This window comes from Micropterus salmoides, unplaced genomic scaffold, assembly GCF_014851395.1.
Source record: "Micropterus salmoides isolate LMB-PRFRI ecotype aquatic unplaced genomic scaffold, ASM1485139v1 Ms_hic_scaffold_6, whole genome shotgun sequence".
Lineage (NCBI taxonomy): Eukaryota > Metazoa > Chordata > Actinopteri > Centrarchiformes > Centrarchidae > Micropterus > Micropterus salmoides.
This window is the reverse complement of record NW_024044348.1, coordinates 13,180,497-13,208,023: the sequence shown is the minus strand read 5'-3', so window position 1 is coordinate 13,208,023 and position 27,527 is coordinate 13,180,497. Positions and strand designations below refer to the sequence as shown.

Below are 27,527 nucleotides of genomic sequence, written 5' to 3'. Positions count from 1 at the left end.
GCCATGTTTAACACTGCCAGCTTTTTATACTGTAGATCGCTCACTTTTGTATTTTCACTTTTTATATATATTCTGGGGCTACAGAATCTGACTTACTGTCTCTGGATTGCAGTTCCCCATGGGGAAAGTGATGAGGAGATCAGAGACAACAGGCCATCTATTGAGTTTTCTGACCTGGATGACGATCTTGAAGAGGAGTACTAATTACGTGATACTGTTGGAATGCGGTTTAGAAAAGTGGGTCAGAGGATCTAAAGTCACAGGGCTACTCCATGTCATATGGTAGCGTACCCAGTTTTCCCACATGCTTTGACATTGTCTTGATTTAAAATGCAATTTGGTTTCTGTTTCTATGAGTGCACTTTAATCAAAATAAAAATGCAAGGTTTTTTTTTTTTTTGGTTATACCACAAGTGCTTTAATGTTTAAAGGAAAAGCAGACATTTAAATGACAAAGAAGGAAGACATTGAGAAGTGTCAGGTTTGTACTTTGGCTGTGATGGTAAGATGGATGCTTTTGGGAAAGAATATAAAAAGTGGTGGTTATTCCTTTTTTGTCTTTTCCTCAGACTTTTCTCCCACTGAGAATGTTTAAAAAAAAAAAAAAAAAAAAAACTTACCCCATTAACAAATTTTCTTCTTTGTTTCAGTGTTTGAAAATGGCTTTGTGTACAAAACTAGGTTCACGCTTTCAGTTTTGGGAATAAAGATCGAATGCAAACTACATTTTTCGTCTTGTTATATTTGACTCTGTTGAGGTTACAGGCACAAGTAGTTTACAGGGTGGTGCTGCTTGTTAGGACCACACTAACATTTTCAAGAGGGCTTACAGATGTTGATGGCTGAATCTTTGCTCCATTCTCTCCACTAGAGGTAGATTGATGTACACACAACTTGTAAGGTGTGAGCACCTATAGATTAGCCTGGTTCCAGACCTGTGAATTGCCATCGGTGTTCGATTTATTCAGCAGTCGAGTTTCATGCTACCTCTCAATGTTTTTAATAGGACTATTCTAACAGGAAAATATGCTCATTCTAATACATTATACAGACTTGTGAACAGTGATGGCATCTAGCTATAACACTGGTGAATAATGGAAAATGTAAGACACTGATGGCTGAATGACTTGGCTGAAATTAGGTTATTCATATAAGTATGAGTCCATGGAGTGATTGACAGATTTGTATGATGTAATCAGTTCAAGCGCAATCATGATGCCCAGTCCCTTGTCTGTGAATGATAGCAAATACTAGCTCTACTGTTCTCTTCTGTAGTACCATGTACATTCTGTTTTTGGGTGGATTTCCCCTTTTAAAATGCATCTCAAAATTATTTTCTACATGCAATAGTGGTGTATTTAACGTAACTTCAATGTTAGCTTAAGCTGGACTAATTGCATGTAAAGAATATACCAATATTACAGTTTACAATCACATTCACTACTTAAGATTTAAGACAGGAAATTTTATTTGAAGGATGCTGTACCTGATGTAAGCAGATCTATTAAGGAGTGGGTGGAGGGGTAAAAAAATAACCCACTAACATTTGGTTTACAATGGGTTAACAAGCCATATTGAGGCAGTTCCACAGACTGAAAGGAAAGCTCAGACTTTGAACATTCAAATGACTCAGCATCTTTGGTTCATTCTTAGTTATAAAACAAACATCACATATTTACAAAGCATTCCCAGCAAACAACAGTGCAATTTGAACATCTTCAGAAACTCTATATGTCATTGTGCTTAAACATAGGAGCTGTATCTCCGCAACATATTAAAGTGCGCTCTTGCTCAGTAGTTAAGTGCATTGCAAAGTCCAATCTACATAAACAGACAAATGATACAAACAGGCGTCTCATAAATTTTGAGGCTAAGACAGTGTCCTGCACATTTAAAACTAATCAGACTTAAATTTCAGATTTCAAGATGTTTCATTTATATATTGAAAATATAATAACCTAATCTGGTGGCTTAAAAAACATCTTTCTGAAGTAAAGATGTTAAAAGGCACAGTTTTCAATGACAATATCAGCTGCTCAGGCCAATAAAGTGGACCACAAAGTTCCACAAAACTATGTAAAGAGTTTCTTCCTTTTTGGCAGCATTGTGAGTATTTTTAGAGAAAATATCTAGATATATAACATAACTACAAAGTCAAAGAAAAATAAGTTTTACTGTATTTTCAGGTCAACTGGCCTTTTTAGTCTATTAATGTACCGATTAAATTGTTACTGACTTTAAATCACCTTCTGTAGAAATACAACTGGAATAGACTGAGTCATGGTATATACAGTATAAAACAAATGCACATTTAGTTTGTGATAGTTTGGAGTCACTAATACATCAGTGCAATTTAACCCCAGTTATAAGGCTGAATAAGAGTGTTTTGTCACGTTGCATATTTCTGTAAATCAACTCAAAATCTTTTTACTAATCCAAAAAACAAAACAAAAAGAACTCCCAGTCCCACTAATGTCAACGATCAACATTTCCCAGAAACCATCAGCCCATTCATTTAAATTAGATGTAAAACAGGGCTTTTAATAAACATAATTTAAATAACCCATATTAAGAAACAAAATTTGTGGATATTCACAATTCTCTAACAGTATTTACAGTTTTACACATAATTCCTTAAGCGGGCTGGAGCAGGATAAATAAATAATTTTAAAAAAGGGAAGACGGCATGTGCTCTTGCTGAAAAGTATTAAAATGCAAATGAGGCAGGCACTTCAATATTCCCTGAGGCTGATTACTTAAGCAAGCTCAGTCAGCTTCTGTAATAATACTTGTGCTGTCTGATTCATCAAAGGTCCGCTTGTAGCGGACAGTAGAAGAGAAGTGGGATCTTTTCTTCTTATAGATGACAAAGCCGATGGCTAAAAGGAGAGCGAGGACGACCACGATGAAGAGACCTAGTGCCACAGGAGAGCCTGCAGACTCTGAGGAGCAAAAATGAAGTATGTCATAAGTCATTCAGTGAGTTTTTTGAGTTCCCACTGAACAAGATATCATCGTTTAGTTGTTAGCTCAGACTTAATAATTAAAAAAGAATATCTGTTTGGGCTAAAACATGCAAAACCACTCTTGTTGTCAGTGAAGTTATGTAACTTTTGAAAAGGTGTAGCTTTGTGCTGAGATTAATTTAAAAATATGCTTTCTATGTATGTAAAATATGTATCTATCTTCTCATCTAACTCAAGGCAAAAAAGCAAATGTACGGTATGCATATTTCCCAAAATGTTGAACTATTCCTTTAATGCAGTTGTGATACTCACTTGCTTCAGTTTTGCAGACGACACGGCTGTAGCTATCCGTGCAGTTAACAAGATTCCAGATTCCTTTATCTGCTGCCATCATGACGGCACACTGGGGTTTGGGCTTCTTCCCAGTAATCAAGGCCCCAGGCTTCCAGTTAGAAAAAGACAGATCTGAGCCATCCTGCCAGGATACAGGCTTACCTGAGAGGAAGAACAAGGAGATAGTGAAAGAGGAAAAGGGAGCAGGACAATCATCACTGTCTCACAACACGAATCACAATATCCGAGTCAAATGCAATCAAACTGATTTGTTAAAACAACATGACGCCTGTTTACACATCCAGCAAACATGCAGCAACATAAGCATTTGTTTGGAGTCATATTAAATCCAATATTCTCCCGCCTTTAGCTTTCATTTTTGGTCTCTACCTGCTCTACCAGCTGCTTGCTGTGTCTGAAAACAATGCTGATGATGAGGGCAGTGAGGTAAACCCAAACAGTAAAGAGTTGTGGACCATAAAACCAATAACAATGAGCTGAAAGACACTGAAGTGCTAGAGCAGAGCACTGCTCATGGGGTCTGCAGAGGCAGGTGATGATTCTCTCTGTAGTCATTTCAACCCTTGCTAATATTGAGTGTGTCTTGAACAGCAAGCAGTAAAAGATCCTGCTCAAGGTATACAAGTCAATGAACAAAACTGTGGTCATACTCTTTTGAATTTACATTACATAATACAATATAACTTTGTTTTTTGTAGTAAAACAGGCTGTTGGTTATTTGAGGAACACAAAATGCAGTCAAACTCTTGAATTATATGTATGAATATAATCATAATTGAAATAGCTAAAAACTGCAGATTTGACCTTTGATGTTATCAAAATTCTCTGCAACAGTGTTCTGTTGCTTCAATTTCAAATGATGGGATTTACCTTGAGAATCGAAGTCCATGCCGAGCCACACTCGACTGGTGATGAGTGGGTCATCAGACATGTACTTTGACACAAAGTCGTTCTCCTCTGTGGACTTTATGGTCAGTAACTGAGCCTCTGTCAGCAGAAAAAAAGCAATTGGTGGACTACAGTTGCTTCAGATAAATACTAATCACAACCCTTCATACACCAAATAACAACTCACCCATGTTCTGACAGATGCCCCTGGCCTGCTCCATGCTGTAAACTTTGTACTTGTAGAAGCTCATGTTGAAGGCGTAACAGTTATCCTGATTCTGCACCCACAAATACATACCGTTGCTTTCAGGGCAGTGATTGGTCTTTGGGGCAGCCTGCAGTCTGGCTCCTAATTGTAACGCAGAAACAAGATGGTCAGTCTATCTATCCATCTATAGATCTATATTTAGATAAATAGAAACACACACACACACATACATAAAAACAAACACCAGCATCTTACTTTGGGAAGTGGTGGTGATGTTGGTGGTGTAGCAGATGGCTCCGTCTACCGCCATACTGCAGTTGGTCCTCACCCAAGCTCCAGCAGGGGTTACAAAAACACAGCTGGCCTCTGAGCTGGAGCCCTGCTGTGAGTCAGAGATGGTGGCTTTGTAGTCAAATGTGGTTCCATCAGACCACTCATAGACTGAGCCACTAACCTGCATGGAGAGAGAGAGAGAGAGACCATCACGTGAGCCCATCTGGTTTGCAGCTGAAGTGAAATTATGAGCAAAGACCACTATGCGAGAGCAATCCAAAGGGGATGTACTCAAGGTCTCTCAAAAAGATTCTGGTTAAGCATAATTCTTACATCCTGGTTTGATAGGCCAATCCAGAGCGGGAAGCCGTCTATCTTTGCAATGAGCTTCACGTGTGCGCTGTGCTCGATGTCGTGGACACTTGCCAGGTGACCTCCACGTAGACCACACTCTTTCAGAGCCTGGTACCAACTCAACTTTCGGGCTACAACCTCATAAGTTAAGTTGCCGTAATGTTTAAAATCTTCGGATGATTGGTTGTATTTCTGTTTTGGTTCTTGGGAGGGAAGGATTAAAAACATGTAATATAATTTTTAACACTAAATATTTTCAGGAATAATAACAACAGAGGTGGACAGAGAAATATGAATAATGTATGATGATGTAAAGTGTTATACACCAACCATTGTCCAGTTTGCAGGTCACGACAGTCCTTTGTTTGAACTCTGAGAACAACTTTTTGTTTGTAATGAGAATCCAGTTGCTGTCAACAGTGAGACCAGCTAAGAATGGTCCGTCCACATCTGGTCTGCCTCTTGCCCATCTGGAATATTGGACATTTGTGCCATCATACCACTTCATCTGATTGTCTACAGGAGAAAAAAAATACTATTAACCCTGGGATTATGATATACTCACACATACACACACACTAAGGACCAGTGTCGATATACTGTACGTGTTATTGCACAAGCCTTAAAACACTGCACTAGTAACATGAAGCCGTTACTACACAACAGAAGCAAAGAAAATCTTCATTAAACAATTCCACACAGTGAGGTATTCAGATTTTTAAACCATGTTTCAGTCTTCAGACCTTCATCAGGTAAATTGGTATCTGTTGACATATACACTCACCTAAAGGATTATTAGGAACACCATACTAATACTGTGTTTGACCCCCTTTCGCCTTCAGAACTGCCTTAATTCTACGTGGCATTGATTCAACAAGGTGCTGAAAGCATTCTTTAGAAATGTTGGCCCATATTGATAGGATAGCATCTTGCAGTTGATGGAGATTAGTGGGATGCACATCCAGGGCACGAAGCTCCCGTTCCACCACATCCCAAAGATGCTCTATTGGGTTGAGATCTGGTGACTGTGGGGGCCATTTTAGTACAGTGAACTCATTGTCATTTTCAAGAAACCAATTTGAAATGATTCAAGCTTTGTGACATGGTGCATTATCCTGCTGGAAGTAGCCATCAGAGGATGGGTACATGGTGGCCATAAAGGGATGGACATGGTCAGAAACAATGCTCAGGTAGGCTGTGGCATTTAAACGATGCCCAATTGGCACTAAGGGGCCTAAAGTGTGCCAAGAAAACATCCCCCACACCATTACACCACCACCACCAGCCTGCACAGTGGTAACAAGGCATGATGGATCCATGTTCTCATTCTGTTTACGCCAAATTCTGACTCTACCATCTGAATGTCTCAACAGAAATCGAGACTCATCAGACCAGGCAACATTTTTCCAGTCTTCAACTGTCCAATTTTGGTGAGCTCTTGCAAATTGTAGCCTCTTTTTCCTATTTGTAGTGGAGATGAGTGGTACCCGGTGGGGTCTTCTGCTGTTGTAGCCCATCCGCCTCAAGGTTGTGCGTGTTGTGGCTTCACAAATGCTTTGCTGCATACCTCGGTTGTAACGAGTGGTTATTTCAGTCAAAGTTGCTCTTCTATCAGCTTGAATCAGTCGGCCCATTCTCCTCTGACCTCTAGCATCAACAAGGCATTTTCGCCCACAGGACTGCCGCATACTGGATGTTTTTCCCTTTTCACACCATTCTTTGTAAACCCTAGAAATGGTTGTGCGTAAAAATCCCAGTAACTGAGCAGATTGTGAAATACTCAGACCGGCCCGTCTGGCACCAACAACCATGCCACGCTCAAAATTGCTTAAATCACCTTTCTTTCCCATTCTGACATTCAGTTTGGAGTTCAGGAGATTGTCTTCACCAGGACCACACCCCTAAATGCATTGAAGCAACTGCCATGTGATTGGTTGATTAGATAATTGCATTAATGAGAAATTGAACAGGTGTTCCTAATAATCCTTTAGGTGAGTGTATATGATACCAATGACCACCAATCAGAGGGCTCTAGCAGCATCTCCCAGCATCCATAAAAATTACAGTCAATAACCTCTTTGATAGTTCTGGGAATGTTGCATCTGTCTACAAGACTCTGGTGCGCAAGACCTTTGTTCTAAATTAGAAAGGAAAATAGATCTGTGGTACCTGATCTACATTGGACAATACCTCTAGTTTAGGTATCAGGATCTGTATTAGCTGAAAAATGTGTTACACCCCTATTACATATGTACTGTAGCTTGAAAAACAACTGTAAAACTGAGACTGATGTCCCTAAAATTTCCTACATGTACTGAACACATCTAGACATTTTCAGTAAAAAGTAACAAAACACAAACCGTTGACATCTTTGAACAGCCCCAGCCACACAAACTGGACCAAGTTTTGAAACGGTACGAGTTGCTGCCTAATAAACTCGTTCTCCTCAGCATTTCGGATAGTTAGGATGTCTGCATCTGCATCTGCAACATAAATGAATAGTCAATAGCAACTTTAGCAACATCAGTCTGTTATAGAAAGTCTCATGAGCAAACTTCACATAACAACATGTGCCCAATGTTGTAAAATTCTTACGAAGTTTTTTGCAGGTATCGTGAATCTGTCCTTTGTCAAACTGCTCCCATCTGGAGGCAACCAACTGGAAAGTGTAGCAGTTGTTTTTGAAGGGGATCCAGTTTGGACCATTGATCTTATGGGGGCACTTTACTGTGACATCCTCTGGTGTGGTGATGATCTCTTCTGTAATACATAAGTTTACAATTTTATTTAGATTTAAAATATTAGCATTTGCAGAGGGCGAAGAGGTTTTAGACGAGATGAAACTGTAAAGTTTAAATTAACAAGACTGAAAAGAAAAGGACGTACAAGAAGAAGAACAGAATCTACATCCTGTTACCACAGAGGATTTATAAGCCGGGTTGTACATTTAAACCCAGACAGCATTGTAACCATGTGATCAAAACATTTTGAGGCTAGCATAGCTACAAGTCCTTTTCTCCACTGCCATGCTGTACAAAGCCCCCCTATCTAGAAAAAACATTTCATACACCAGTACTTCCACCACTAACAGTAATGAGCTGTACAGTGTGTGGAGGTAAAACTGGCATTATTATTTATCTGTATTCCACATGTCCCACTCACCGTGTGGTTTGTGGCAGATAGCGCCTCCTAGCTCCTCCTCACACTCTGTGGCCTTCCAGAAGCCATCTGTATCCAGGTAGACACACGAGCCACTGGTGACATCAGAAGACCAGCGACTGAATACAGTGTGACTGTGGTCAGTCCAGCGATAGTGGATCCCACCCTGAACACAAAACCAAAGACAAAATAAACATCTTTAAAAAGAATCTTAAATATTGGATTAAAATAAAAGGTAGCCCTTCTTTTGTACACTTACGTCTTCGCTAAAGAGGCCGATCCACATGGGCATGTTCGCACGACTCACGTGTACAGTGAGAGTGGATTGCAGGAAGGCATCGCCCACACTTGCTAGTGTCATGTTATTAATTCTGCACTGCTCTGAAGCCTCTACCCAGGTGAGATTTTTGACAAGCAGCAAGATGGTGTGATTATTGACGCTGAAAGACTCTGTGGGGACGTGGGGCTCCTCTAGTTTATCTGAAATGAGTAAGCCTTGTGTTTAAGGAACATCAGGTCATGTAAGTTGTGCCAGAGACCTTTGTTTCTCCCATACCTTGGATGCAAAAGTATTTATTTATCTGGGCAATTTGTGCTTTTTATTAGAGTGACTACAGTAGGGAGAGAGACAGATGCAGAACAACATGCAAGAAACACCCCTGCCAGATTTAAACCATTGATTTCGGGTTTAATGATCAGCCCATCAACCCCTGGGCCATAAGCCCTAAGAGAGGATGATGTTTAAGCCATGCATTATTTACTGCCCTTTTAAATGTATTTTCCAGGGTTAACATATCAGGCTAAAATGTCTATATTTAACACCATATTAATCAAAATAAATGGTAGATTAAGTAACTTGACACTGAGCTTTGCAGAAAAATCTAGATAATAAAGTAGTATCAAGTAGTGTTGGAAGTGGAGATTTACCTGCATAGTGCTGGCAAATGCCCACATTTTGATACTGTGTGCAGGAAGAATAGTCCCAAGTACCCAGCATGGCAGAGTCGGGGTTATTGATAATAAACACACACAAATTCATACTCTCTGGATCAAATGTCTATAAAAAAAAGAAAGAAAAATTACAATGTGGATTCAAATATGGTTAAGTTCTCCTTTAATGAGAGCTACCATCGGCAAATGCTAACAGTAAAAACATATTGTATCTATCTGCAGTCTGTGGCTGTAATTCAGACTGGATAGTTTGAATAGTTTGCATTAGCACTCCTATAACAGTGCTGGACTCACATATATCAAAATCAATGCAGCAGAACCAGAATTATGTCTTTCTCATTCCACACACTCTTTTTCCTTTCCAAAACCTGGCATCTACATTACCCAAAATGCAACATGGCCACCGGCAGTTCAGTCAAGGATTTGGGTGTGTTATGCTAGTAGCAGCTAATGTGGCAAAGGCAACCATTTTCAAATATGCAGTAGTACCTCAACACCTGGTAATTGACTTTGATGTGTAAAATCCCAGTTGAAGAGAAGATAAGGGGAACTTACATTGACTTGTATAGCCTTGTTCATGCCCAGAAGCAGGGGGTTAAAATTTAAGTAGTTAACCGGGGACTGATCCACCCACTCAGGGTCTTCATGTTTGATTTTCAGACCAATCCATATCCTTTCCATATTTCTCAGGCGTGGCACAAGGGTAGTGATGAAGTCTAAAACACACACACAGTACACAAATGCTTTGTGTTCAATAGTACATATTTCTTATTTGACCAGCTCTTTTTCAAACATAAGAAAACAAAGTATTTAACATCATCTGAGTCACGCGTTAACCATGCTTGTCAGTAGTCCTCACCTTGCTCCACCTGATCTGATATTGTGACCAGGGTTCCCCTCACAGTCTGGCACTCCTCATTTGCATTCTTGAATGACACAGGCTTCATGCTGGCCATCAGTGTGTAGCACTGAAAATAAGACACCAGTAAAATAATCATTTGAGCACAGACATCTCACAAATTGTGTATGTTGGGCCATTTTTTCACGAGAATTGTAAGATTTTTAGTCTGCATTATCATCCAAGTATCAAAAAGTAAAGTGCGATGCAGTTTCTAACATGTTGATGCACTATTAAATGTGTTGAATGATCAGACCTTATTTCTGAAGGACAGAGTGTTATTTTCACAAGGCAGTCCTCCAGGCTGAGGCTCCAGAGGGTTTTTCTCCACTGATGTGATATTGTGTCTCTCACACACAAAGGACAATCGCTGCCAGCAACCGTGATTATGCTCTGCAAGTCAACATATGACAGTAAATCTGTGTATTAGTAACAGAGACCGTAAGAATCCCTATTATCAGTCATGTGCATCAGAAGTGTTTTGCTATCTGAAAGGATAAAGTCAGATTATTTCTTGCTTTTACTGGCTTATTTTGCCAAGTAAGTAGTTTCAAACAAATATTATCTACATATTTTAATTTAGTCCAGGTTAAAAAAAGGGGTCATGTTTGAAAATTAAATATTCATCACTGAATTGAACAAATCAAATTTGATGAAGATTCAAAAAACCCCATAGCTATCTTTTTTATAACATCAACACTACAAAAACACAAGCAAACAAAACCCACGTGTCATCAGATTTAGATAAAAATATTTTTCCATTTTATTTATTTATAATATACTGATTAAATACTATTATAGCAGATGTGTGATACCGATAATTAACAGAGACTTATTTCAAACTGTAAAAACAGCCTGACATAATAAGCACTCTGAGCCAACTGTAACTGTTACCTTCTTTGACTGAGTTATATGTTGTATAATATTATAAGCAATGCTCAAACAACATTGTAAATTAAAATATCTCCTTTGTCATAATTAGTTGTATAGAAACACTATGATGTTAACTCACCTGGAAAGATTTTTTCAGGGCTGATGGAGGTGCATCTGCCCAGAAAACTTGAATGATAAAAGAGCATTTGGTTGTACCTAGAACATAAATTATTTCAGTCATCCTCACATTTTACCACATACATACATACAGGTAGGTATAAACGTTATAAACATCTGCTTGATTGTATAAATGTGTGACTGTACTGGCTTACGTCATGGGGAATATTCGTCCAGGCTCTGTCATACTGACCCACCAGTTTTCCTTGGGAGAACTTGAAATCTGTTCAAAACATGAAAGCTTACCACATAAGTACATAATAATATAAACACATTCGCAACATTAAAACTACTTGTCTTAAACAGAGTTTATAAAGTACTTAACAAAAGACAAAGAAAACTTGTCAGTCAGTAATCAGTCAGTAATAAGGACACCAGGGAAGGAACAACAATCAATTAAAAGAAAATCACTTTAATCTGAAAAAAATGTGGGATTTTTTGTGGTACACATTTTTAGGATGTCTCTATTGATTCAGTATTGCACTTGCATAAAGTTAGAACTTGCAAGTGACACAATAAAAACTGGATGGTCAAAATTGATGCTGCTGATTGGTGAATTTTAATGACTTGTGAAGTAAGCCCTTTTGTGAAAGCTTTTGTGACATTAATATTTTTATTTTTTCAGACTAAAACTGTCCGCTTTCTATGACCAGAGGATAGCAGATACTGGATGTGGTAAAGGGATTGGAGGAAGGATGGTGGTGTCCTTTTTAGCCTTTACAAAACCAAAATACAAACACAAAAGTGTAAGGAATGGAATAAGCTGTGCATGTCTGCTCTAACATAAGCTGCATTCATTAGCATGTCTTACTAACCAGTTCAGCCTCAGTCTTTTAGCACAATATCATGTATGTAGCCATCAAGAACATTATTTAAAGCCCTATCACATTGTTCTTGCTTTAACATGAATTAGCAAGGGACATTAAAAAGTAATCTGGAGATAGTTTTCAACCATCTCAAAGAGTTTTAGCATTAGCTTATCCTTGGTACCTACAGCCGATTAAATCTGACAATGATGTTCTGTATTTGATAGTATTCCTATGAGCCTATCACTACGTGGCCATTTACAGCCTCCTGTCACTTACGTTTTTTAGGAGCTGTAGGATCTGTGCCACAGCATTAAAGCTAAGTGGTGAAGCCAGTTTGCTGCCGTTCGCACTGCAAAAGAGACTTGCCTCCTCAAAATTTAGCTTAGGCTCATTAACAAACCAAAACTCTGCTCCATCTACGAAGATAGACGTCTCATGGTGCCCACCTGAAATACACAACAAACGGATCTAAAATCTTGACAGTTATTTTTAGACAATGACAACAGACAAATTACACACAGCCACAGACTCAAAAGATAACTATACTTTCACAAAACAGACTCTGGAAAGACTTGGTTATTACCGGGATTGTACCAGTCTGGGTTCTTTGGTGTCTTTCCTGTTGAAGCATCCAAACAGAATGAGTTAGGAACAGAATGCAACCACAGACATACAAATAACAAGATCATGTACCATATGTTCTTTTTTTAATCACATATATATTGTGTTATATAAAACTGTACAATTACATCAACTGCTGTGTGGCCACAAAACTCTAGCGACATTACAAATCCCTTTAATTAAGCTTGATGTCTTGATGACAGAGATTAGCTCTTCACAAACAAAAAACTATTTTGCATATGTACACCACACAACAGGTAGTCTTACCGCGGGGTATTTGGCAGACCCACTCTAGCTTGGCATCACAGTGAAATGGTATGGCATAGAAAGGTGTGGGAGGTAAGTCGTGAAGCAGACCCACAATCAGGTATTTCAAAGTGCTCTTCATTGTCTAATGAGGACAAAAATTGTTTGCACAAATATTATCATAAAGGAGATATAGCAGATAAGCAGTTTCATAACTGACATTGCAGATTGCTGTTTCTCCCTGCTGTTCAGTGACAAGTTTAAGAACAGAATGTCTCGCTTTCTGACATCACCATCACTAACTGAGACAAACGAAATGAAAACAAAGGTCAGAGTCTGAGAGGCAAGATAAAAAAGTACTTCTTAAATGTAGGGAAACAGCAAGGGAGAATCAGCTGACACTCCCTCCTGTGTGAAACACAGGAGTCAAATAAACATGGACATATTATCATCACAGCCAATTTGATGTATGGCAAGTCCTCTCGATGTGAAAAAATAGCACGAGAGGAATTACTGTTCTGAACGGCTGTCCTTTCTGGGATTTTGTTTCAAGACAGCATAGTAGGACATGAGTCACTTGGGTCAGATTTCAGCTGTCGCTCTTTTCACGACTCCCGTAATTAGCTGAGCAGATGGCCTTGATTCACAAATCAAGCTGTACAGCATATATAACTAGATCTCACTACAATAAGATAAAACAAATAAATATACAGTAAGAGAAATAAGATAAGACAAAATTGGTTTTGGTAGTGGGGAATAATGGCAAAACAAATATCTATTTCTATCTTAAAGTCTGGATTTAGTTATGTAAATCCACCCAGCCCACCTTGAATGCAGTGCAGTCCCGACGGTATGCATCATCCTCATGGAAATCTTGGTGTAAAACATCCATAGATACCTGTTGTGGATACACTAAATGAACATACTTTGCACTGAGAAATGAAAGTACGGCGGAATACAACTATCCAAACCAGGTTAGTGTGTTTAGATGAAAGGTGTCATTTAAACTGCATGGTTCTACACTATTCACTTTACTGTGGTATCTCGAAATCCCAAACTGCTCGTCTGCAATTGGTGCAAAATGCCGCCGCAAGATTCCTCACAAATAGTCGTAAAAGTGATCATATCACCCCAATTCTGCGGTCTCTTCATTGGTTGCCCGTTAATTTCAGAACTGAGTTTAAAATCCTGTTATTTGTGTACAAAGCTTTATGCAACCAAGCACCTAGCTACCTAACTGAACTGCTACAACCGTATACTCCATCGAGAAGTCTCAGATCAGGCGAACAAAATCTGTTACAAGTTCCTCACTGCAGACTTAAACGCAGAGGGGATCGAGCTTTTTCTGTGGTTGGGCCTCGGCTGTGGAACAATTTGCCCTTAGACGTTAGGATAGCCCCTTCTGTGATCTCTTTTAAGTCACTTTTAAAAACGCACTTGTTTTCTTTGGCCTATAATTAAGGTTGTTTATGTATGTGTATCTTTGTATATACATATATCTATATGTATATGTGTGTGTGTGTATGTTTATACGTCCTTTCTGTTGTTTATTTTTGATAACTCTATGATTGCTTGTGCTTCTCCCGTTCTAAGCTGTTCTTATCTTTGCTGTACTGTTCTATGATGTGCTGCTATGCATGGTGTTAGTGTCTTTTAATTTTGTTGTTCTGTAAAGCACTTTGGTCAGTCATTGGCTGCTATAAAATGTGCTATATAAATAAAATGAACTTGAACTTGAACTACACTAGAGAACACAGTGAATAAATAATTGAATCCTGCACAGATACAAGTCCTATTGTTTTAAATTCACTTTGTGGGTTTTTAAATTTCTTTAAAAAATCAGTCTTAAAACAAAGGAAATATTATCAATATGTTAACTGATGAAATATTTCTTTAAAAATGACATCTTAAGATATGTACCGTAGGTCTTGTGTTAGGGAGGGGTCTAGGGCTAGGTTAATACTCACAGGCCGGTCATCGCTCCACTGCCACGAGCGATCGGCTGGGTTTCTCCTGTTCAGGCCAACCCAGAAGTACCGATTATCACTGCAACAAGAACAGCAGACCACTTTCATTCATGACACTTAATTATTTAAAATAACAAATAATTTTAAATGTAAAGGGGATGTTATGTCTTATTCTATGGTACAGTTTAAAATTCACTCAACTAAACCATTCACTGAACAAGTGTGAAATGTGAGTCAGGAGATGTTCAGTTAAGTGCTGAATGTTTGTGTGAACAATAAGATGAGGTTGAACTCTGAGGTATGCATGAAGAAAAATGCATGAAGAAAAATGCTCATATTTAGCATTCATCTCTCTGTTAAGTGACCAGTAAATGTAAATGCTCTGTATTTGTATAGCGCCTTTCTAGTGTTTTTGACCACTCAAAGCACTTTTACACTACATCTGCATTCACACATATTCATTCACTCAAACAGAAACCAACATTCACACTGGCAGAACCAGAGAAATTCAGGGTTCAGTATCTTGCCCAAGGATACTTCGACATGCAGCCCGGAGGAGCTGGTGATTGAAGCACCAACCTTCCGATTAACGGGTAACCCGCTCTAACTCCTGAGCCACAGCCGCTCACAGTAGTACCAGTCTGATAGGGACTTATTATCACCCATTATAACCCACTCTTCTGCATTAAGTGTGTATACAGGTTGAAGCAACAATCAATTTTGATTTGTTTATGTCTGAATGTTGCAAAATAGACAATGACAAAGTAATGCTAATAATGCTCCAAAAAGGAATACATAAAGTATGTGTGCATGCTTGCATACCTGATGGAATCCCTGATGATGCTGTGCAGCGCCCTCATCTCACCATTATTTGTGAAGCTGGGCAGGTTGGCTCCCAGAGCCTGACAGAACCTCTCAGCTTCCCCCCAGGAGCGTTTCCTGCTCAACCTTTCCTTATGAAACACCTGACAAGGTGAAACAACAATTTACAACAGCTAAAAAAAAAAAAAAACAGTACCAGTAAAGTGACAGACTGGATTGTAAAGAAAGCCACTTCAAGCGTCAGAAGTGACAATCTGTACAATAAGAAAGCCATGGGAAATACACAAGACAGATTATCATTCTGATTGGCCCAAAGCAGCTTCAGTAATAGATACTTAATATTAACATTATACAGTACTTTATAATGAACTACAGACTACTTTATACAAATGGTCATTTGTTTCCAACGATGAGATTTTGAAATGAAGTTTGCTCAACTACTAAACAGAGATAAATTGTTCTGTATGCCCTGGTTGGGTTTGTGTTATGCTTCAAGTGACTGGTGATAATTTCAAAAGGAACTTAAACATTTTTAAATTAAAAGAGTACAGAGAGTACAGAGTACAGAGTCAGAGGCACTAATCTGTAACTCCACTAAGTTTTAGTCTTCAACCCCAACTCCCCAAGGCCTGTGAACAGACTTTGATGTGTAAAATCAATGCAGTTCCCTTTTAACTCCTACCATTATCACCTTTGCTGAACAACTACGGCTCTTAATAGTGGAAAAATTCTACACAACCGCAGGTGTTCAAAGACACAATCACACACATTCGCACACATTCGCACACTCACCTTATAGCAGTATTTGATGTTTGGTCTGGACAACCACCCAACAGGACAGGTTGCATTGGGGTTCGGCTCTGGTTCTGGGGATGGAGGTGGACTGAGGTCTGTTCTACAAATGGTGCCAGCTTTAAAAAAGGTACAGTTCTTCACCTCCCACTTGCCCAGGGGTTTTGCGGTGGAAATCACTGCACAACCTCCATGAAGAGCTGAAATCAACATGTGGATGTAACACAAAGAAGTTAAATCTATTGTGTATAATACAGTTATGTTTAAACATGTATCTTATATGTATTTTAACATATATAATCAACATTCTACAATCTACAATCTAAATTTTGATGACAGGACAATTATATACATTACTGATAGAATCCATAGAAAGACCTTGATACAACGAAGAACTTATTATTTGGTGTAGCGCCACCATGTATTTATTTATATATTTTAAGTTTATGTTAGTGAGTACTAACAAGAGGATGGATATATTTAGACAAGGCTTCAGTATGCTACCTGCATTATTTTTATGACAAAGCAGTTTTTAATGACCAAAATGACCTAAAAGATTAGGGTCTAATCTATTGATACATCTTGTATATTGAATTTTAATATTCATGTATCTAGCAGTCTGTGAAAGTTCTACATACTGCTAGTGTTCTGAAACAGTGAATGGTAAAAGGTTATGGTTTTTATATGCATTAGTAAATCCGAACTTCCACACTAGAGGAAACCATCTTTTTATGGAAAGAGCAGCACATCATAATACTATTCTCTGTCATTAACTATGATACTGTTATGACATGGCTAGTCCTCTAGTTTTGTGCAATTCCTGCATTAGGTACTGAGTGGGGCAGCAGACGTAGTGTGGGTTTTACTAACCTGGTTCGGACCCGCCCCAGTTGGTGTATGTAACCACACCCAGGGACCCATCCTGGCTCATCCACTGGTACTCCCCTGTGTTCTTAATGTTCTGCAGCCCTATCCAAAAATACTGAGGTTCCTTGCTTATCTTCTCTCCAAGTAGATGACTGATAAAGGCCTGCTCAAACCTGCAAAGAAAAGTTAATATGAGTGATTTTTTCCTGCCCAAAATAGAATGAACAGTTAAAATGGATGGGTGTCAGTATGTATTTTTGATCAAGCAGTAGGGTCACCATCTGAACAGACTCCTACCTGTTTCTTATAGTGATGTTACAGCGATCTTTGAAGGATACTTGTCTGGTGTTCACTTTATAACAGGAGTTGCCGTGTCTGCTCCAACCCTGGGGTGTTGACAGGAGTTAAGACTTAAACTACATTCAAATTACAAGCAAACATGGTCCAATCTGTCACTGTCATGCGTAGTCCTAGTTCTGATACACGCCCAGTCCTCGGTGATGGGGCTGTACTGAGAACAGTCAGATCAGTATTCACATTTATTTTCACCATCACCTTAGTTAACTGACTGACCATCTGTTAGTTAACCAAGACAGTTTCGTTTTGATTTCACCCAACTCTTGGTTTCCGTCTGTGCTGCTTGCACAGCTACTCCATTCTTTTTCTGTTTAAGTTTCTATTTTTATTTTCATTTCTATTCATATTTTTAGCTCAAATGCTTCTTCTTATTATTTGATTCATTTGTACTCTCTATTTATCTGTACTTATCTCATTTATATAATTGCTGATGTAAGTATATCACACACAAGATACACATGTGTGGAAGCACAGATTTCACTTGCAAACATGGATGTGAACAAACAAAAAAAATCATATCTCACCAAAAACTGTGAATCTGTGAAAAAATGTTTACTGAGCATTAAGGCCTGTACATGTAGTCAGGACCTTAGTTACATGACGTTATGAGCTGACAGTGTCAGTTGCCGACCAAATAGAAAAGGTTATGCAAAATACTGCAGGCTTCCCTTGAAAAATCAGGTCATTTACACAATACTCACTTCCTCACATCCGGCCTTTGTCGTTGATTCCCTGAACTCTCCTTTCTTCTGACACATAAAAGGTAGCCTCTGTGTGCAGTTCCCAACCTTCCAACCATGATGCTGTAAAGAGCAGACAGAGGTTTGATTTTGCAACAGGGCGTTGCCAGTACACACACTCCCCACACAGGCCCAACACAAAATGACTTGATGCAGTGGGTGGGGTAACACAAAAATGCATGCACACTGATACATACACACCTCTCCAGAGTAGAAGACACAGCTGTTATCCTGAGTGGGCTGAGCTGGCTGGTTTGGGTCCCAGTAGGTGAAAGTGACAGGGGCTTGGTCGATCCACGTGAAGACAGTGGTGTTACTGCCCCAACCCATCAGACCGATCCACACATCCAAAATAAGTCCATCTGATGGACCATAACACACAAATACCTAAACTCAAACTCAAGGCAGCAGTGTGTAAATTAACTTGTTTCATTAACTCCACCGATTCGTGTCAGCACTCCTTCTCTACTTTAAATCAAAATTTTGAAAGAAGCCAAATACCATAAAAAATGTGAAATGTACATTATATTTTCACATAGAAAAGGAAATACTTCAGGACTCATTGCCTAGTAAAATAATATAAGAAATAAGGATGAACAATTCATTGAAATCATAATATGGCCTACTGCAATTTTCAAATGGCATTTTATTCTAAAGACTAGTGTTGTAGTCAAGACTGCCCAAACCAAGACCGGGACAAGACCAAGACTTTTAGGGGCTGAGACCAGTCGAGACTAAGACCGAGGGAGGGCGAGACCGAGTCAAGACCAAGACAAGTTCCCCACATTACATGACACACAATAATATGTGGAACAAGATCATTAGTACTTCTCAAATTGATCTGAAAGATCCATATTCCCATGAAAACACCTACATGCAAACACTAATAGCTGAAATCAACGTAAGCATCGCGGGGAAGGGTGGCAGTTGTTAATGGGAACACATTTTTAATTAGGGTTATTGGTTGCATTTGAAGCAATATGTTTTACTTCCAATAAAAGTTAGGATGTTAATAAATAAATCAGACAATGCAAAAGCAATTTATTGATATTCCCAAAGTTATGGTCTTCATCCCAAGTCTTCAATGTCCGAGACAGAGACAAGACCGATGAGTACAAATGCGGTCGAGACCAGTCTCAAGACCAAGACTGGTCTCAAGTAATGCAACATTACTAAAGACTTAAGAAAACATCTTTGTTTGGTACAGATCCCAGCAAAGATCACACCATAATTCATTTTAATATGCTTTTCTATGAAAATGAGAATAATGATTAAAAATAAACATTTCCTTTAATATCCCAAATCATATCTGATATTGCAATATCAGTCAAAATAATCGCAATTCGATATTTTTTCAAAATCGTTCAGCCCTAATTAGAAATGTGAAAATGAAGAGATTTACCTGCATGGAAATTAGTGCTGATCATCTCTTTGCTGTCAATGGAGTGGAAGCTAGCCAGAAAGCCTCCTTCTGTGTTGTTACAGTGCAGCTTGGCATCTGCCCAAATCCTAGGGTCCTTCACCAACTTGTAACACCAGCCATTCCATGGGACCCAACCGTCTGCACACTTCGTTTCTTTATATACAAAATACTCTGTAGAGAGGGAGCAAGGCAAATAGAGGATGTGAGGTGAAATCAGGTCAATTTTATCTATATATTGTAAAATAACAAATTTGACTCACAGGGCTGTATAATTTGTACAACAAGAAATAGAGAGGAACAGAAGAGCAACCAAGGAGGAATCCCACTTCCAGAACAGACAAACAATTGCTGTCATATGTACAAGAAGACACCTAGTTGCACAGTTAAAAAACAAAAAGAAGACTAAGAAGAAGAAGAACTACAGTATCGCTAGCAAAGCTTCTAAAGCCGTGTTTTTAGCCGTGCAAAGTCAAGGCTCTATGGATGGATGTTGGTCTACCACTGATGTCAGTATACCACTGTTCCAACCTGAAATATCTTGACAACTACTGGATGGATTGCTATTAAATATGATTCAACTTCCCAGGAGGATAAATTCTAATGACTTTGGTGAGCCAGATGTTTAAATGTCTAATACTTTGGTTAATGAACAAATATCTGCAAAATGAATTAAATTCCCATTAGCTTCAACTGTACGTGCAACGTCACATGTTAGCATGCTAACATGCTAAACTAAGATGGTGAACATGGTTAACATTACACATGGTTACATACAACCTCACAGAGCCGCTAGCATGGCTAGACTCTCAGTTTTAGTAAACGTATTGGTCCGAATACAACACGTTTACTTTCTCCTGGAAATTCGTCTTAAAAACTCACCTCGTCTTATTTTCGGGGGCTAGGACGTAAGTGTTAATGTACACCCACAACATGGCGCCAAATATCGGCAAAACGCATGTTGCCCTGATGACTGAAGTGTGTCACCTCTCACTGAAACATGGAGAGACACAAGCGATTGTGTCGAACAAAGTGGCTCAAAAGTAGGTCAAGTTAACCAACAGCTGAGGAGAAGTTATGATGGATCTTTTAAATAAAATAACGTTTTCAATATCTTTTTAAATATCTTTTTTAATGAAATGGTCACATTTAAATACTACATTGTAGGCCTACATTTTATTTTGCAGTAATTTAAATGTGACCATTTCATTTAAAAATTAAAATTAAAATTTTATTTTATTTAAAAGATGTTAAAAACATTCTTTATAAAAACAAGATTTGGCCTTTATAGAGTATTTTTCCAAAAATGAGTCTTTAAAAAGGGGGGGTCATCTTATAATTAGGGTCTTCTAATATTCGGACCAATATGGTATATAATGTGTATATAAATCCTGTTGGGGACTGCCACCCTTTTCCAGGAAAACACCTAAAATAACACATCCAAAATGAACCAGGAATAACTCCTCAACCATTTGTCCTATATGCACAATTCTGGTCTCCTTTGAAAGGTCAGAAGCAAAGGAATATAAATCCATTATAAATTAACATTTATTCCTAGCCTGGTCAAAAAAGCTATATTTTTAATGCAATAAACCATTAAAACCATCATAAGATAGATTATAATGCAACTGTATATACACTCTAATACACATGAAATGCAATTGTAATACTAAATAGTTACAAGGCAAAGGTCCATATTTTGGCAATATTTACTGTTTAAATGTTGACTTTATTGGGAGTTATCTTTAAAACACTATTTCTGTCCATACAACCACATTACAAATAACATAAAGCTTCCAAAACACTGAAATATTTATAAAAACAGTATTATAAACAATATTATTGGATACATTGTGATTAGAGATAACCAGATGCTTATAACTGCAGCCACGTATAGTGATTAGAGAGTGAATTTACCATTTGTATTTTGCGCGAAAATCGCATGCTGCCCCCGATACCGGGGGCGTTGGTGTTCAACAGGTTTTAAGTATGATTCAGAAGAAGTTTAAGAGCAGAGAGTGAAGGCAACCACTAACCTACCTGTTGTTGCTGCGTGAGAGGCATTGACACTCTTCTTGCAGATGTATGGCAACCGTTTGTCACACGACTCCGATTCGTAGTTCTGTTTGGAGTTCAGGACTCCACAATCTGACTCAACAATCTCGGAGGTGGATGGCATTCCTGTCAAACACATTCCCACACACAATACATAAAAATAAAAATTAAACACTGACAGCAGAGCAGAGGAGAGGCATTTACCTTCTATGTTCAGCTTATCAACTGTGTTTCACACAGAGAGGTGAAATAAAATAAACGTTTTATATTGCATTTATTACTCTACATAGTGATGCTAATATCAACATTGACATGTTGTAAATTATAGCAAACACAAAGAGACAAAGGACAGGTGGCTGCAGTATCATTAAGGTTCACACTGCAGTGTAAGAACACCACCAGAAGAAAAAAAAAACAGCAAACATTACCATAGATAGGATTTTTTATAAAGCCTTCCATTCAGTACTATTAAAGGGTTATTCAGCAACACTAACAATCCCAATGCCACACTGTGTCCAAAAACCCGGCACAATGAGCTTCTTTTCAACACTGGCCTCATTGTTTCTCTGACTGACACCAAGTTTCAGTTTATAGAATGGCAGCAACAACAGCAGATCACAACAGAGTGCAGGTTTTGGTGTGCAAGAAGGAGCAGGTGTTTTGGGCAACTGAAACTGGTTTACTGCTGTTCTGCAGAATCTATGCCTATAAAGTTGTTGTTTTTTTAAATCAGAAACTGTTCAACTTCAGCACTCCCCCCCCCCCCCCCAACACTTTCAGGACTGCAGGTCATTTACACAGACACTCTCAGAAATGGGGCAAGTAACACAGATTAAAAATTATATAACCATCATCACCTGTCTCCCAGCGCAGGATGGAGAGAGCGGAGCCATCTGACCACTGCCAGCCCTGAGATGTGTCTAACCGGTGAAGGCCGATCCACATCCTCTCAGGCATTTTGGCAAAGCCGTGTAAAACTGTGCAACAGTGCAACATCTCAGCACACAGGACAAGTAATGAATACATTGTAAAATGGAAACGATAAAGTCTAAGATAATATGAATCATCAACATAATTTGTAACAGTGAAAAGAACATAATAAAACACAAACACAGGGATGCACAGTAAATGTACTAGGAGAAGGTTTAGGAGAAGACTTGTTCAGCCCATGTGTTTGCTTTTAAAGTTACTGGTCACACTTGAGATGTAGTTTTCAATTTTCCAAAACAAGTTGGTGGCGAAAGTGTCACACAAAGAAGCAGTTGCAACTAGGGCTGGGCAATAAAACAATAATGATTCCTCATTAACAATATAATAAATGTTCAATATATAGTCAATAAATATTTGCTTTAATTCATTTGAATCACAAACAAATTAGGATCTAATTTTTCTTTTAAAATATTTATTTTGTTGAAAAAAGGGGCCTGAAAAAAGATTAACTAATCATATTTGTTGAAAAAGATAATAGTTTTAAATTTAAACTCAGACTTGTGAAGTGATCCACTGTTTGGCACCAAGTGTTTGTCACATTCTAACCATAAAGAAAAGTTTAACCACATAATTAACCATCTGGTTTCTTCAATTTTCACTCAGGAGCAAAAATCAGCCATTAAACTTGAAAGAAATAATGATTTGACATATATTGGGATAATTACTGACATTGTATGATATGAAGTGTTTTTATCGTGACAACATTCTTGGCCATATTGCCCAGCCGTAGTTGCAACACCTGCGGTCTCCAAAAGCTAACAGCATTAACTTGAGAACATGAGATATTTTGGATGCTTGCTATGTGACATCCTCAATATATGACAGGTCAGATAATAAATCAAGCAAAGTCCACACATTTGAAATAAAAGACAGAGCTGTATCTATTTTTAATATATCTGAAACAGTGCTTATGACCCACAAAACCAGAGAAGATCCTAAGGGGTGAAATGCATGCTTGAGCCTACAAGTCTGTTTACTTTTTAAAAAGGTTTTCTAGTGGTTCCTGCACTGTAACTGCAATTGAACTGTATTTCTGTTCTACTCTATTTGTATGTTATTCCATTTGATTTTATTCTAATCATTTTCTTTGCCTATGTAAAGCACTTTGAATTGCCTCTTTGTTTGATATGTGCTATATAAATAAAGCCTCGACTTGCCCGTGTCTAAATTGTTTTTTTAGCTGATGTCTTTGTAATAACGTACCACAGGAAACCTTAGCAAACCTTAGTAAACCTTGCAAAAGTCTGCAGACGATTTGCAGAACAAAGTGAAGCACGTATTCAGAGTGAGAAGTAAGTGTTAATGAGGACACTCATGCAAATAAATGGTTCACTCTAGCTTTTTCACTTTTCTTTTCTTTTCACATAAAGAACACTATGTTGGAACAACCAATCGACAAAAATACAACAAAAACCCCACTTCTGTTTCCTGAAATAGTTTGTTACCCAAACAGATGGGGGAAATTCTCACCCTTCAAAGTTCTCAAGCAGTATGAATACTTATTTTTAGTCATTTTTTCTCTTTTATATTCACCAAAAGAGTACTTTTATAGCCTAGCCAACTTCAATATTATTACAGTTTTATCATTTTTATTTATCCAACATATCCAGTTGATGATTTTTTTGTGCGTAAGAAACAAGAATATATGAAGAAGAAGAAGGTGAAAAAGAAATACTTAACAGTTAATCAGTCTTACAGGTTTTGGAGTGGAGATCATTGGGTTCTGACACACTCAGCAGATTAGCTCCCTGACTACGACATGAATCCAAAGCTTCCTGCCAGGTCACCGCGGCACTAGAAACAAACTCATAGCAGGATTCCCCTTCTGACCCAGCAAACAGAGTGTGGCAACCGTTCTCTGCAAAGCCAAATAGACAGTGTGAGTGTGTATTTTCGTATTTTCCGCTGGACTCAGCCTTGTGCACTCTACCAACTGAGTTACCCGTTCCCCATGCCAACATTTTAAAATACGCAGCTGAATTTCTCCATAGCCAATGTCTCATCAAGTAAAACAGCCAAAAATCATGAAACTTCTGATAATATAAAAATGCAACATGCCAGCTGTTAGACAGTGTCCCCTTTTTCCATCTTTCGCATTTTCGGATGAGGTGACACACCAGGACAGTCCAGGGAAATCTGCATCTGGGAGGCATCCGTGATGCCAGCTGCCATTGTGTTTGAAGGGGAACTCACAGGGAGCGCCGGCAGAGTTCCCACCAGTGGTGTAGATAACTGAACAATGAGGAGGGGTGAGCAAAGAGCAAAGTCAAAGACCTATTACAAGTCTCTGGTATTTGATTAATTTCTAAGAAAACACAAAAAACATGTCCTATGTGTCCTGAGGCCTGTGAGTTTTCCAAAACAGTCATGGATAAAGACATCTTTTATATTTTGGCGACAATTCCTTCTGAAATAACAAATGATTTATTTTGTCAAGATAAGTTATTCAATGAGAATCACTGTCACCTAATGCTTCTGTAAGTCGTACAAATGATAGTCAACAACAAATCAGTAGGTAATGCAGTTAAGAACCATGGACCATGAAGGTTAAGGACCTAAAATAATTCAACAGTCAATTAATTTTGAACGTAATATATAGTAACATTAGTGTATTATATGCATTAAATCCCTAACATTTTCTTCATATTTTTAAGGTGTTTTCATTTGATTAAATGTGCATCAGCAGACTCACGCAGTGAGCAATTTCTATGAAACAAAAGTGAAAGCCAGCTTTTATATTGCACTGCAACGCAGACATACTGCATGCACACAACAATAAAGCACACCCTAAAGAATTCCCCGAAAATTCAAGACAGTTTAAAATCTGAGATACTGCAAACCTGGATTTTAACACACCATGTTGTTACCTAGTTTAAAGAATAATGTAATGATAAATAACAATAACTGATAGGAATGAAGAAAACTGTTAGGTTACCTGACTACCTGTCAGGCTTTGTTTAAAATGTACAAGAACCTGTTTGGCCATGTGAAACAAAAGCCGGAGGAGGTAATATCACAAGGTTGGTTCAGTTCAGGAAGTGGATTCCCTTGTGTTGGTTACACTTAGCACAAACTGAATTTAACACCACTTTCATGTCCACACTGATAACTTACTCAAGCATTAGTCCTCAGAGCTCCATAATGGACAGCTTTAAGCACTCTGCAATGCTCAGATCTGCAGCTGGTAAGCAATTCTCTCAGATAAGCTAAAGGAAACCACACTCACCGCGATATGGCTTCTGGCAGATGTCATCCTGGGATCCTCCTATTACCCAAGTATCATTAGTATCACGTTTGGTGGCAACTTTGTTATCGCTGACCGTCAGGCCCATTTGATTAACAGTGTAAACAGCTCCATCCAGGCAATGCCAACTCAGCAGAACGCTGGAGACACAGTCAACCAGGGACAATTCCTTAGAGCTGATGTCCAACGCCAAGCAGCGGGACGTGGCCACATGAAAGAGATGGCGACCAAAACCCCACTTCCAGAGCTGAGACTTGCTGTTTGGGTCGCAGGAGGTGAGAGTCAAGTCTGCTAAATCCCCTGTACCCAGGCACTTCTCTGTGCTTGAGTGCTGTATGGTGAAAGCGTCATCGTCTGTGGTGATGGGACAGACAAAGGAAATACAAAATGACTAACTTTACCTTGACATTACCATCAAGATCTGTACTGGGCTCTACAATGAGTTTCCACTCTAAAATGATTAGTTTTAGTTAGTTTATGTGTTAGTTAGTTATAGAGTTTATGTGAACTCAGTAGACCACAAAGGCAAAATCACAAACAAAAAATTATTCAACAGCAAGGCATAAAGCTATTTCAGCCTCTTTCAAGCCTTGATTGAAGATATGTGAGGCCTGATCAATATTCTCCTGCTCCTCATTGCTACACTTAATGATGGATGTTTCCTGCAGTCATGTAATATACTAGACTCTCGTTTCGTTTTCTCGAGATCTCTAATTAACTCATTATCTATAAAATGTATGGCCTCTTAGGGCTTGAAACTGCATTTAGATCATTAAATTGGGAAAGACATTTTATTGAAGATACACATGTACCTCCAGTTACCTGAATACAGAGAAAGTGGACAGTAAGTAGGGACATATAGTAACTTGGGTAAATATAATTATGAGTGTTTACAGCAAAATATGAAGCAAATAACGTTAGATAAAAACACGCATAGGTAGAGTGCCTAACCACACAGGCTTTCTAAAATAGAAAACAATATCATATTACAGCTTCACTCTATAGTACTGCAGCCATTCAGGCTTATGTTATAACTTGCACTATCCTAAGCATAAATAAACATCAACGTTAGCTAACGTTAGCCTAAATAATTTGAGAGCTGTGGACAGATGCAGCCAGTGCAGCTAACACCTGACACACACGGAGCTACTAGGGGGAGGACGGGTGATTTGATTTGTTTTAACTTATCAATTTAACTAAGAGCTGGGTTTGTATATAAGTTACCACCCCGCCCACCACTTGTTGTAGTCTAACAGGTTTGCAGCTAATGTAACGCTTCTGTTGTCGAAGTTATTTCTCAAGTGAGTCGAGTGTGTATGGCTTAGTCATAGTTGAAAATACGATAAGAGACATAAGTGAAAGCAAAGTGTCGAAGCTTGAGGTAGATACTTACCAAAATCCGTAACGCTAGCTGGTGAACAAGTTCCCAAGAAAACTGTTGTCTCTAACACAGTCAACAAACAAAGGCAAAGTGTCGCTTCGGATAATTTCACCAT

The 27,527-nt window shown here is 38.5% G+C and overlaps 2 protein-coding genes across 4 annotated transcripts in view; one reads left to right on the top strand and one right to left on the bottom strand.

Annotated features, from left to right (window-relative positions):
- The window catches only part of marchf7 (membrane-associated ring finger (C3HC4) 7), an 8,339-nt gene extending 7,724 nt beyond the window's left edge, over window positions 1–615 (top strand). For both annotated transcript variants that reach the window (XM_038701495.1, XM_038701494.1), the window contains exon 10: window positions 113–615. In XM_038701495.1, coding sequence (XP_038557423.1) covers window positions 113–286 — 174 coding nt within the window. In that variant the 3' untranslated portion in view covers window positions 287–615. The remainder of the gene's footprint in view (window positions 1–112) is intronic.
- Window positions 387–27,527, bottom strand: ly75 (lymphocyte antigen 75). 2 transcript variants are annotated; one of them, XM_038701490.1, is made up of 35 exons: window positions 27,425–27,527; window positions 26,014–26,385; window positions 24,846–25,019; window positions 24,484–24,645; window positions 22,655–22,774; window positions 21,783–21,923; window positions 19,725–19,916; window positions 18,524–18,684; window positions 18,284–18,385; window positions 17,523–17,611; window positions 17,229–17,398; window positions 16,359–16,558; window positions 15,567–15,709; window positions 14,745–14,823; window positions 13,604–13,675; window positions 12,799–12,922; window positions 12,494–12,529; window positions 12,187–12,356; window positions 11,257–11,324; window positions 11,064–11,140; window positions 10,308–10,444; window positions 10,013–10,121; window positions 9,709–9,869; window positions 9,130–9,259; window positions 8,462–8,682; window positions 8,206–8,368; window positions 7,639–7,803; window positions 7,404–7,526; window positions 5,374–5,559; window positions 5,023–5,246; window positions 4,672–4,870; window positions 4,396–4,557; window positions 4,191–4,307; window positions 3,279–3,461; window positions 387–2,942 (listed from the first exon to the last, which is right to left on the bottom strand). In XM_038701490.1, the coding sequence occupies exons 1-35, from the start codon at window positions 27,525–27,527 to the stop codon at window positions 2,767–2,769; spliced, it is 5,211 nt and encodes a 1,736-aa protein (XP_038557418.1). In that variant the 3' UTR covers window positions 387–2,766. The 2 variants fall into 2 exon arrangements, with proteins under 2 accessions (XP_038557418.1, XP_038557419.1); XM_038701491.1 differs by lacking the exons at window positions 24,846–25,019; window positions 26,014–26,385; window positions 27,425–27,527 and having other exon boundaries at window positions 2,767–2,942; window positions 22,655–22,793; window positions 24,484–24,639.

Coding starts and splice junctions, on each gene's coding strand:
- ly75 (XM_038701490.1), bottom strand. CDS start 27,527: ATGGTGAAATTATCCGAAGCGACACTTTGCCTTTGTTTGTTGACTGTG. Junction 12,357..12,493: donor CCCAGACTGGTACAATCCCG/GTAATAACCAAG, acceptor TGTGTATTTCAG/GTGGGCACCATGAGACGTCT. Junction 8,369..8,461: donor TCGGCCTCTTTAGCGAAGAC/GTAAGTGTACAA, acceptor TTTTGTGTTCAG/GGTGGGATCCACTATCGCTG.